Source organism: Macaca nemestrina, chromosome 11 (assembly GCF_043159975.1).
Source record: "Macaca nemestrina isolate mMacNem1 chromosome 11, mMacNem.hap1, whole genome shotgun sequence".
NCBI classification, from domain to species: domain Eukaryota; kingdom Metazoa; phylum Chordata; class Mammalia; order Primates; family Cercopithecidae; genus Macaca; species Macaca nemestrina.
In genome coordinates, this window is record NC_092135.1 from 117530976 (window position 1) to 117543571 (window position 12596).

Consider the following 12596-nt stretch of genomic DNA (forward strand, 5'->3'; position numbering starts at 1 on the left):
CTTGTTTTCTATTTTTGTGAAAGCCCTTACTTGGTGTCAGACTACTTTCTTTGGGATTCAGCCCAGTTTCTTTCTGGTTCAGCTGGATCAGTGTCGGTGTACATGGCCAGTTCAGCTCATTCAGCTTGCTAGGCCTGACAATGCACTGACCCCGGGCCTGGGGTTCGGGGAGGTGAGGATGGTCAGGGGGCGTTACAGGAGGAAAACACACTCAACCCTCAAGGGGGTTCCCACTGGGTGACCAGACCTGGATCAGAGGACCTAGGTTGGGGGACAGTGTGGGGCAGATGAATCTAGTGCTGAGGACATCCGAGCAGTTGCTTAGTGTTCTGGGATGCCTGCGCTGAGAAACTTTGGCGCCCTGAAGGAGGCTGGGATTTAGACCGGCACGGGGAAGGCGGGACATGCCAAGATGGGGAACAGCACACGATGTTCTGTCCCTTTCTTCCACGAAGGGCTGCAGGAGACAAGATGGCAGAGCCTGTGTGCCCGTCCCAGGGCCTCAGCACCTGAGCAGTGAGGGAGTTCTTGATGCGTCTGAACACAGTCTCGTGCTCCAACAGAGCCTTTGGTTGCATGGTCTGGCTTGTGCCACTACAGGTCTTCATCCTCCTTAGCTGCATATCCCTCCCAGGAGCCCATTTTCCAGGCTTTCTCCTCCTCCTACCCCTCCTACCCCGCTGAATCATGCCCGTCCCTCCACCACATGCTTCTGTCCTTCCATCACCTCCAAGATCTGGCTTCTGACTCAGCTCCCAGCTCCCCTGAGGGGGCCCAGGCCTGGCTCCAGGACTCCAGTCAATACCTGGCTTGGGCTGAAATTTGGCGAGGGGTGGGATGCGGGGTGCCCTGATGTTGGCTCAGGGCCATTTGGGAGCCTTTTAAGGTTGGAAAGGCAACTTGGGGCGAGGCAGCTGTCAGCCCTTGACTGGGAGTTCTGTATTTGCGGCATAGAACCTCCGGAGCTTCAGTTTCCTCATTTGTAAACCAGAGATGATGACACCATCCTCACGGATGAAAGCGAATGTGTGAACGAGCTTTATGAACTGTAAAGCTGTAGACAAATGTTAGTTGTTAGTGTTATTAATGAGTGATGTTGTGTACAAGAGCTCAGGTTTCTACGAGGATCTGGGAAGTGCCTTATCTTTCTCTGTCCCTTTCTTCAGCCCTGTGAAACCCTGTGCCTTGGGGACTCCACCTCTCCCCTTGGAAGGCCATATCCTGCAGACCCTCCGTATTTCCCAGCCCCTGTATCCTCAGCTCATCACAGCATCTCTGCACCTCTGCCCTGGGGAGCCAGAAAGCCTTCATCACATTAGTCTGTTGCATCAGGCATTGCAGCAAGACAGCACCTCCTTAAGTCAGGCTGGCTCGGGGGCCCCAGGGCCTGGGGGGCAGGCATGTGGGTCCAGACTTGGCTCTGGCTGTGTAGAGCAAGCTGACTTTCTTACCCTACAAGGCACTGTTTAGTCCAGAGTGACTGGATGGGGGCCAGTGGACTTGAGAGCAGCAAAAGTGGGTGGAACCTGAGGATGGCACAGACATCTGGCAAGGGGTGGTCCCAGGCCTGGAGTCTGCAGGGAGTGAGGAGTGGAATCAGGGGAGGGTGTCCAGCAGTTTGCCCGTGGGCCCACTGGGGAGTAGGTAGAGGGAGGCAGTGGGCAGTGTCTTGTGGGAAGAGGCCTGCGTGCAGCCACCGCCCTCTCTTGCTCTTGCCCCTCCCCTTCTTGCTCCTCCCCCTCCCCCTGCCCAGTGCTATGGTAACCAGGGCTGGCTGCCCAGTCCCCTATTGGGGTCCACCCCAATAGGGCCTGCTTTTGAGGGTCTACAGATCTCAATTCCTGGTTGGGAGCCATGGGAACCAGGGAATGGATAACTAGAGAATGCGGCCCCATGGACTGTGGTTTAGGGGGCAGGGTCTGTGCGGGCAGGACCTGGTCCTTACCAGCTCCTCAGTTCCCTCCCATCCTTTCCACCCCACTGAATAATTCTGTTGAGACCACAGTCATTCTCCCAAAGCGGATGTGTGGATGGGGGCGGGTGGCTAGGGAGTGTGAAAAGTGTGCTTAACCAAAGCAAAGCATTCCGCACCGCTGCCCACATCCATCACACAAGTATTTATTGAGTGCCAACTAGGTGCCAAGTGCTACATCTCTCTAAACAGTTTCTTCTGTTTGGAGAGTATCATCGACTTTCTCAAGCCCTTTCACATCTCTTCCTGGCGATAACATTGTGCCATACATATCCCTTGGAGGGACGTGTGACAGGTGGTGACATTCCCATTTTATGGATGAGAAGACAAAAATGTGGATAGGAAAGTGAGGTAGAGCTAGCACCAGGCCAGCAGCCTTTATTTAGCACTTGCAATCTGCCTAGGGATGTTATCAGCAACAGTGATTTAGGGTGATGGAAGTAACTGCCCATGAAGCAAATAAACTTAGTGTGGGGTGCAAATAAAAGTACATGGCCAGGCCGGGTGCGTTGGCTCACACCTGTAATCCCAGCATTTTGGGAGGCTGAGGCGGGTGGATACCTGAGGTCAGGAGTTCGAGACCAGCCTGGCCAACACGGCAAAACCTCATCCCTGCTAAAAATACAAAAATTAGCCAGGCGTGGTGGCATACACCTATAATCCCAGCTACTCTGGGGGCTGAAACAGGAAAATCACTTGAACCCGGGAGGCGGAGGTTGCAATAAGCCACTCCAGCCTGGGTGATAAAGTGAGACTCTGTCTCAAAAAAATAATAAATAAGTAAGTAAGTAAATAAATAAATAATACATGACCAGTTAGCACTTACTGAGTGCTTCGTATATACCAGGCCCTGTGTTGATTGGATTATTTTGTTTAATCCAGCCTTATGAGGTAGGTTCTATTATTATGCCCACATTACGGATGAGGAAACTGAGACTTGGAAAACTTTAGCAAATTGCTATCTGGACACAGTGGCTGACACCTGTAATCCCAGCAGTTTTGTCTGGAGCAGCATTGATCAATAGACATTTCTGTGGTGATGAAGATGCTCTATATGTGCATGGTCCAGTATGGTAACCCTAGCCACACATGGTTAGTGAGCACTTGAAATGCAGCTGCGGTGACTGAGGAACTGCATTTTAAATTTAATTTCATTTTAATAACTGCGTTTAAATAGTCTCAGGTGGCTAGTGGCTGCCTGCTTGGGATGGTCAGCTCTAGGAGCTTAGGGCCAGCTAGAGGCTGGAGCTATGATTTGAAGCACTGTCTCGGTCTCTCAAGCCTGCATTCCTAACCATGACGCTATCCCACCCCCTTTCCTGTTGCTCTGAAGAAGTTTGAGGTTGAGGTGGAAGTGAGCTCATGAGCTCACTGGGAGGGCACTGGTGATGCCCTCTGTGGGTGGGTCAGACTGGGGGTTTTCTCTCCTTCCTCTGTTGACTCCCCACCTCTGGCACAGCTGTGGTCCTTCTGTTTCCTTGCATGCCTGATGTGAGCACACCCAGCTTCCCCACTATGCGCCCTGAGAGGAGGTCCTCTGGGTGCTGGGCAGGAGGAAGCGGGAATATGGGAGGCCCCATGGGCCTGGGCCTCATCCTGCCACCTCCAGTCCTGCCCTCAACTACAGGTCTCCTATATTTGAGCCCAAGATTCTAGCATTTTCCAGCCAAGACCTTGGCCTCTTCATTGTACCTTAGCTTGTCATGGTTTGCTTGGCGGCAAAGTGAGGATCTTCGTACCAGTCAGGCTACCTACTCGGTGAGATTCCTGAGGGTCTGTGAGGAGGGCGAGTTGACTCAGGACATTTGGGACAGGGGATATAGCTCATCAAAGCACATTCCGGTCCCACTCATAGAATCAACATGACCACAGCAGAAAATAGGTTGTTTATTGGGGGCCATGAAAACAAAAACAAGGAAGAAAACCTTGGCATCCATGTCAGTCCCTGTCTTCTCTTGCCCCTGGTCTCTGGCCACCTGTGGCATAGTTACAGATTCTCCCTTGTGATGGCGGTGGCTGCCGATGGGGAGGATGCCACATGGCCCCCATCGTCAGTCCTTGATGGGGGTTTGGACAACACCTGACAAAGCACTGTGGTGTGATCCCCTTGCCCAGACTCAGCCCTTCCTCCACCCTCCTGTCTGCCAGAAACAGGTCTGCCTGACAGGTGGCTGCCCCGACGCTGGTACCTAGAACGGAGGCCATCACTCACAGCCTGTCAGAAGTATGGAGAGCTCATTTACTGTTGTTGCAGCCACTTTTTCTCACCTGGAGCAAACTAACATAATCATATGTAAGAAATTAATCATGACCGGGCGCAGCGGCTCACGCCTGTAATCCCAGCACTTTGGGAGGCCAAGCCGGGTGGATCTCGAGGTCAGGAGTACAAGACCAGCCTGACCAACATAGTGAAACCCTATCTCTACAAAAAATACAAAAAATTAGCTGGATGTGGTGGCAGGCGCCTGTAATTCCAGGTACTCGGGAGGCTGAGACAAGAGAATCCCTTGAACCCAGGAGGTGGAGGTCGCAGTGAGCCAAGATCGCACCATTGCACTCCAGCCTGGGCAACAGTGCGAAACTCTGTCTCAAAAAAAAAAAAAAAAAAAAAAAAAGAAAAGAAAAAGAAAAATTAATCACTTCACTTCTAGGGCTAGGTCAGGCTGACCATGTGAAATGATCTGACAGCTTGTACATTTTGAACTAAGACTGAACCATTCTCAGTCCAAGAGGAAATATTTATGTCAGCACCCTGTGGAAATGCCCACCTCCTGGCCAGCCATGTCCTGCCTTTCCCTGACTTTTCCACAGTGGGGTTACCACAGCAGACGTTTCAAGAACTGCCTGTGGAGGACCTACTGAAACAGCGCATGTGGAGGGCCAGCTGGGAAGGGCTAAGCCACAGGCAAATGCTGGCTATCCTGCAGCCTATCACTCCGTTCCTCAAGAATCATAAGGAGAAAAACTGTTTATGGACTGGGTCCGTGGCTACACCTGTAATCCCAGCACTTTGGGATGCCAAGGCAGGTGGATCACTTGAGGCCAGGAGTTTGAGACAAGTCTGGCCAACATAACGAAACCCTGTCTCTACTAAGAATACAAAAATTAGCCAGGTGTGGTGGTGGGAGCCTGTAATCCCAGCTACTGAGGGAGGCTGAGGCAGGAGAATCACTTGAACTTCAGAGGTGGAGTTTGCAGTGAGCTGAGATTATGCCAGTGCACTCTAGCCTGGACGACAGAGTGAGACTGTCTCAAAACAAAAAACAGAAACAAAAACAAACCAAAAAAGAATTGTAAGGAGTCCACCTTGCCTGCAGAGTAAAGGCTGCACACCTTCAGGTGGCCTCTACCATCTGCACCCATAGGGCAAAAGGAGCCAGAGGCCTGAGGCTGGCCCTCGGGTGGCAGTAGGAGGCACGTGCTTGAACAGTGGATGCCCCACTCCTTACTTCTTTACCCAGTTTATAGACAGACAGTTGAGCTATAGTCCTCTGCACACATGCCTTTTGCTTCAAACTTTTCTGCATGCACTTTCCTCTGCCTGTAATATTTTTCCCTTTTTCCTGCAAACTGCAATTTCAATACTGCCTCTTCCTTCAGTTCTCTCTTCCCTGAGCCAAAAGTCATCTCCTGCCTTCTGTACTCCCACGCCCCTTACCTGCTGCTCTCTTGCTACCTGATACTTCCTGCTTGCTCTTATAGTTGCATGTGTATCTGGCTTGTCTTCCCCACCACCCGGAAGGCTCCTGAGGACATGACTGTGTCTTTGCCACTCCTTAGCACTGGCAGCTGGGCCTGGGGGCCCTTCTGAACAGTTAGGGGCTGGGCTGTGTGGACTGCAGAGCTGCATGTGAGGTGGCAGTGAGTAGGCAGAGACCCCCATGACTTTTCAACGCCTTGAACAACGTGGGTGACTCACAGAGGTGAGGCTGGACATGACACCCAGCCACAAAGGTCATGAGGCTCTGCCGATGAGGCGAGCTTGGGAAAAAGACCATGGAGCAGTGGTCCTCAGAGTGAGGCCCCCAGACCAGCAACATCAGCCTCACCTGAGTTTGTGTTAGAAATGCAGATTCTTTTTTTTTTTTTTTTCCAATAAGCGTTTTGCACTCCTAAGAAATGCAGGTTATTGGCCTCAGCCCCCACCTACTGAATCAGTAATTCCGTGGGTGGAGCCCAGCACTCTGTGGTCTAAGGAGCCCTCCAGGTGATTCTGATAAACAGAAAACTTTGAAAACCACTGCCATAGAGTTAGAGATTGTGCCCAAGATGGAAGGCCAGGTCATGCCATGGGAAGCACACAGGCTGTGAAGCCAAACCTCCTAGGTTCAAAGCCCTGCTCTGAGGTTGAATGGTCCAGTGATGAGGGGCTCAGTGATGGCACCTCTTAGGGCTGTCCTCCTCCCATGTAGGTCAGCAGTGGTCCCTAAGGTTTCATGTACCTAAGAGTCACCTGGGGTGCTTTTTAAAATGCAGTTTCCTGACATCTCATTTCAGAAAATCTAATTCTGCAGGCTGGAGTAAGGTTGAAGAATCTATATTTTAAATGAGCCCGAGGTGGTCCTGATGTGAGTAGGTCAAGTGTCATTCTGAGAAGCCCTGAAGCAAAGGGCCGTGTGTGACACCTTTTATGTACTAGATAGTCGCAGTAGTGGCTGCAATTCTGTCTATTGTGAGAACACATCAGGGGACACTGAAACAGTTGGGGCCGGTGGATGTGCTGGTCTGAGGAGAGGGAGTTCCCTGTGTGCTTCCTAACGCCAGTATTTTCATCAAATGAGTTTGAGCTGAGAGTGATGTTGGAAGGGCAGACGTGAGCACTGGGTCAGCGTGGGGGACTGGGAGCCAGTGTGAAGGGGCGGTACTTCCGTGGCAGGTTGTTCAGGGCCATTGAGTGTATGTGCCTCTTAGGTTTAGGGGGGCACCTGCCCCCTCCTTCCTGGCTGATGTAACTGTATTTCCCACAGTGAGAGTTGGGTTTGTAGGTGGAGCAGGGCTGGGATGTCAGGGACTGGTTCCAAAGATGGTTTTGGCTATGGGGCCAGGGAAAAAACTAGGTGGCACCGGATTCTGGTATGGAGCCTCAGGAATCCTTGATCAGCCTCCTTGGTCACTCACTTTTGGAGGTGTGGAGGGGCAGGGGCTACTGCCTTGTCTGGAAGAGGCCTGGGCTGCTCTGACAGTCTCTCTCTCCAAGGGGCTTGAGGATAGGGGCTCGCTTGGTGACCGGATGCCCTCCAGCATGATGTTCCCCTGGCCACCACCAGGGGTCTCTGAGGCTCCCTGCAAACCTTGACCATCTGGTCTTCAGCTCTGCTTCCGCTCCTGGTCCCTGGGCCTGTGAGCCTCCTCAGTACTGTCCAGCCTGGAGGTGACCCTGGGGCAGGACTCCAGGCTCCACAGAGGGGTAGGACCGCCCACCTGCGGGGCCATGCCTGTGATCTCAGCCATCAGCTGCCTTAAGCACCAAATGCCATTCTGACTTCTCTCCCCAACCCTATCTCAAGACAGCCCCCCTGAACAATGGACCCCTCCTCTGCCCAGCCCCCAGCCCTCCTTCCTCACTGGCCATGCTGGGAAACACAGGTCATGGCTTGGGAATGTGTCCCTGCGGGGGGTGAGGTGATAGGAAGAGGGAGAAGGACATGTGACCCCTCCTGAACAGCCCCTTTCTCTCAGGCTCCGTGTCCAAGCCCCTTCCCCAACCCAGATACAAATGGGTGCTCATGACAAGGGGCCATTTGGGGGAGTCAGCCCCCGCTGTCCTCCCTAGCGGGGCTGATGGGTGGTGGGCAAGTTGCCAACAGGTGCCCGGGGGAATGGGTAGGAAGGCTGGATGTGGGCTTAGTGCCCTGGGGTGGCTGCTGGCCAGAGCTTCCATGGCAGGGATGAAGGGGCAGAGGTGGGATTCTGGGCCCCCTCAGATTCTTCTGCCACCTCTGGGAAGGAGGGCAAAGGTCTTGACAGTTCTCTGATTTTCGGGGCCAAAGAAAACAGGTATGCCCTGGCTCTGCAGTATTTGAGACTCGTTAGCACATTCCCACATCAGGAATCTTGGTGGTTCCATCAGAGCAAGGGGCAACACAGGGAACATTTCCCACAGGCACCTCCTTTGGTGGATGTGTCGGAACAAATGGATCAGGGCAAGCGTCTCGATTGACACAGTGCAGTGCCACCCCTCCCCTGTCTTGCTCGGGGACGGAGGCCCCACACCTTGAGTCAAGGCGCTGCAGAGCGGGCTTTGCTCTTGTCAGGGTCCGAAGCTGTAAGGAGAGGAAAGACAGATCCCAGGGCTTGGGAGTGAGCAGAGTGGCTAAATCCAGACGGCCACACTCCGCCCTCCCCTCTCCCCTCTCCTCCCCCTCCACACCAGGGCCCAGGCTGCTTGTGGTCTCGGCAGGCACCAGCTTCCCAGCCAGCTGCCTGCCGGCCTGCCATCCAACCTCCTCCTTCCCCTCCTCAGGCGCCTTCCCCTCCCCCAGGGCCTTCTCCGTGTAGGGCCTCAGCTGGGTCAGCCGAGTGAGTGGGGCTGGGCAGGCTGGACAGGCTGGGCTCCTGCTCCCTGGGGAGACAGGCTGCGGTGGGCAGTGGGCAGGCAGCAGAAGGGCCTGGTGCCAGGGCAGAGCCTTCAGGACAGGCACAGGCTGGGCGTCTGTGTGCAGAGCCTCGGGGTGAGTTGGGGTACAGCCCTGCTGAGGGCTTGGGGTGGGGGGACCTGGGGAAGAAGCCAGGGGGCTGTGGCAGTTTCATGTCTGTATTTGGCAGTCGGATAGGAGCCAGTTCAGCGAGACTGGGCCCCTGGCCAGTTGCAGGGGAGGGCGTCAGGGCCCTGGGGACACCCCTCCCACAAGGCTGACTCTGGTGCCCCCCTCCTCTTCCCCAGGCTGAGCTGCCCTTTTCTGTGGATGACTCCAGCTCTGTTTTTATATCCCTCAAGTGTTTGGGGGTGCAGGCTGTAGGGCTGTGGCCAATAGGTGCCCCTGGGGTTTGCACGGCAGGAAGCTGAGAAGGGAAAGGGGGAGGGGCAGGCTAGATGGTGCCACCTCATTGGCCCTGGACCGAGGTCAGGGTGTGTCTTGTCTGTGGTGTGTGTTCCTCTGCACCAGGCCCAGCTTGCCCAAGAAATGGGCATCCTAGCCATGCTGCTCCAGGGTTCCATAGACCTGCACCCCCTGCTTTCAGAGCCTGCAGTTGGTAGTTTAGGCCACTAGTCCATGTCAGGAATGTGGGTTCCCTGCTCCAGTGGAATTCTCCCGCCAGGCTCAGGAGTGGCCCCTCTGCTGCCCGAACCCTTTGTCCCAGGCCTTTCCCTATGGTGTCCCCTCCCGGGAGGATCAGCAGGGTCAGTGTTGGCAGAGCCAGTGGCAGACAAGGTTCCAGGGGCTCAGGGAAGGGAAGCAGCTGGGCGAGGTCACAGGAGCCTGGGAGTGAAGTCCGGGCAGGGCTGGCCTGTGGGGAGCTGCCGCAACTCCTGGTCTCTGGGCGACATTCCAGCCAGCTCTCCCAGGCTCTCTGCAAGCCTTCCTCCCTGGCAGCTATCTTTGTCTCTCTCCAGGTGGATCTGCATCCCCTTTCAGCAGCCCCATCACCTCCGACGAGGAGTACCTGAGCCCTCCAGAGGAGTTTCCAGAGCCTGGGGAGACCTGGCCTCGAACCCCCACCATGAAGACCAGTCCCAGCCAGAACCGCCGTTCTTCTGACACTGGCTCCAAGGCACCCCCCACCTTCAAGGTCAGACCCCTGAGGCTGGGGCCCAGCCTCCTGTGTGTCCTCGATCCTTTGGGTGACCCCTTGTTCTTGGGACCATGCTTAGGCACCAGCAAGACCTGGAACTTGACTCTCATTTAAATGCTCTTACCCAGAGCCAGTCTCAGTCTGGCTGTGGAAGAGGCCTCCGTCTCAGATTCCACAGCCCCCAGGACCCAAGGCTCTGCCCTGACTGTCTCTCCCTGACACTTTGGGGTACCCGCTTCAGGTCTCACTTATGGACCAGTCAGTAAGAGAAGGCCAAGATGTCATCATGAGCATCCGTGTGCAGGGGGAACCCAAGCCTGTGGTCTCCTGGTGAGTAGCCGCACTTCCCACCACCCACCAGCGACTCTATGCTAGGCTTGGCTCTGGGAGGTCTGGCTTTGGGTGGAAGAAGATGGAACCTTGGTGGGCTTCCCCATAATGTGCCTCGGGGGCCTCATCTTAGGGACAGCAGTGTACTCCCCCCGGCACCCTGTCCCTTGCCCCACGTTCCAGGCTTATTTAGGGCTTCCCCTTCTGGAGAGGGGTTTGGGTCTCATGTCTGTCCATTTGTCCATTTGGGATAAATGACTGGGCATGGTGGCTGAAGCCTATAATCCCAGCATTTTGAGAGGTAAGGCGAGTGGATCACTTGAGGCCAGGAGTTTGAGACCAGCCTGGCCAACATGGCGAAACCCTGTCTCTACTAAAAATACAAAAAAATTAGCCAAATGTGGTGGTGCATGGCTGTAATCCCAGCTACTTGGGAGGCTGAGGCGAGAGGATCACTTGACCCTGGGAGGTGGAAGCTGTAGTGAGCTGAGATCACATCACTGCACTCAAGCCTGGGTGACAGAGTGAGACCCTGTCTCAAAAACAAAAACACCCCCCTCCTCAAATTGGCAAGAAGCAAGACATTTCAGAGGCCAAGGAAGGAGGATTGCTTGAGCCAAGGAGTTCAAGACCAGCCTGGGCAACATAGTGAGACTGTCTCTACAAAAAATTGCTTAAAAATTAGCTGGATATGGTAGTACATGCCTGTAGACCCAGCTACTTGTGAGGGTGAGGAGGAGGATCACTGGAGCCCAGGAGTTTGAGGTTGCAGTGAGCTATGATCATGCCATTGCACTCTAGCCTGGACAATATAGCGAGATCCTGTTGCTGGAAAAAAAAAAAAAAAAGCACACAATAATTTGTTGCTGAGCTGCCAGCAGCCCAGAGTTCAATGTAGGTCTAAGCAGAGGGGCCTTGCTCATCCCAGGTGCCTGGAACATGGATTACTCAGTTTACTAATTTTTTATTGGTTTGAGTTCTGTTTTTCATTTTTAATTGATTGTCTGGTCCCCACTGTGAGTTTTTTTTTTTTTTTTTTAAGATGGAGTTTCACTCTTGTCGCCCAGGCTGGAGTGCAGTGGCGTGATCTGGGCTCAATGCAACCTCCACCTCCTGGGTTCAAGGGATTCTCCTGTTTCAGCCTCCTGAGTAGCTGGGTGCCACCACACCCAGCTAATTTTGTATTTTTTGTAGAGGCAGGGTTTCTGGTCCGGCTGGTCTCTAACTCCTGACCTCAGGTGATCCACCCACCTTGGCCTCCCAAAGTGCTGGGATTACAGGCATGAGCCACCGTGCCCAGACCCCACTGTTTTGTTTTGTTTTTAAACATTGTAAGTTTTTTCATATCCCCTTTGGGAAGTGGGAAAGCTATCTATCCATTATAAATAAATAAAAATAAGAAATGGGGAAGTTTAAGAATTATTAAGAGCTAAATAGGGCCAGGCATAAGGGCTCAATGCCTGTAATCCCAGCACTTTGGGAAGCCAAGAGAGGAGGATCATTTGAGCCCAGGAGTTCAAGACCAGTGTGGGCAACATGATGAAACCCTGTATCTACAAAAATTACAAAAATTAGGGGGCATGGTGGCGGTGCCTGTAGTCCCAGCTACTCAGGAGGCTGAGGTGGGGGAATCACTTGAACCTGGGGAGGTAGAAGTTGCAGTGAGCTGTGATCGTGCCACTGTACTCCAGCCTGGGTGACAGAGCAAAACCCTGTTTAAAAAAAGAAAGAAAGAAAAGAAAAAAGAGCTAAATAGCACGGCTCCACTCTTGAGTGCAGCAGGGTTCTGAGAAGGGAGAGCTCCAGGCAGTTAGAAGTGACCTGGAAGCTCCTAGAGGTGGGTGGGATGGCAGAGGGGGGGTAAAAACCTAGCCCTGGAAACCAGGGATGCCTGCGTTCGGTGGGACAGATCTGGGGACTGGGCAAACTGCACAGGGAAGGAGAGGCCTACACAGTGCTGCAGCCCCAGTTCCTGTGCACGCACATCAGGCCCCTGGGTCCCGGGACTGAGTTCTCGCCCCTCTGACAGGCTGAGAAACCGCCAGCCCGTGCGCCCAGACCAGCGGCGCTTTGCGGAGGAGGCTGAGGGTGGGCTGTGCCAGCTGCGGATCCTGGCTGCAGAACGTGGCGATGCTGGCTTCTACACTTGCAAAGCGGTCAATGAGTATGGCGCTCGGCAATGCGAGGCCCGCTTGGAGGTCCGAGGTGAGTACCTTATTTCTCCATGAAAGCCCACCTGGCCCTGGTCCCTCCCTGCCCCCATGGTCCGCTCTCACGCAGCCTCAGTTAGAGGATGCCACCAGTCCCCTAGTCCAGCTGCTTATATTATTGTTGAGTGAACCAAAGCCCAGAGACAGGAAGTGACCTGCCCAAAGCTGCACAGCACATTATTTTGTGCTCAGCTTACTACACAACACCACCTTCCCTGTTGCTCCATCACGGAGCCCTGGTGGCAGCCAGAGACCCTGCACCTGCCACTGGCCAAGTGCTCTCTACACTCTTCTGAGCCTTTGTCACCCTGCTCTGCCCAGGACCCTCCCTCATCCCCCTCCCCCTCTCC

At 54.0% G+C, this 12596-nt stretch overlaps 1 protein-coding gene across 13 annotated transcripts in view; it reads left to right on the forward strand.

The window, feature by feature from the left end:
- LOC105481268 (striated muscle enriched protein kinase) overlaps positions 1 to 12596 on the forward strand; it is a 59162-nt gene that overhangs the window by 18066 nt on the left and 28500 nt on the right. For 9 of the 13 annotated variants that reach the window (XR_011610071.1, XM_011740759.3, XM_024792681.2 and 6 more), the window contains 3 exons: positions 9528 to 9703; positions 9948 to 10036; positions 12066 to 12241. Coding sequence is in view for 12 of the 13 variants with exons in the window: in XM_011740759.3 (XP_011739061.2) it covers positions 9528 to 9703; positions 9948 to 10036; positions 12066 to 12241 (441 nt within the window). In the remaining variant the exon portion in view is untranslated. Of the gene's footprint in view, positions 1 to 460; positions 601 to 4581; positions 8644 to 8721; positions 9315 to 9527; positions 9704 to 9947; positions 10037 to 12065; positions 12242 to 12596 lie in introns of those variants that run through there. The other 4 variants (XM_011740767.2, XM_011740766.3, XM_011740771.3 and 1 more) reach the window with 4 other exon arrangements.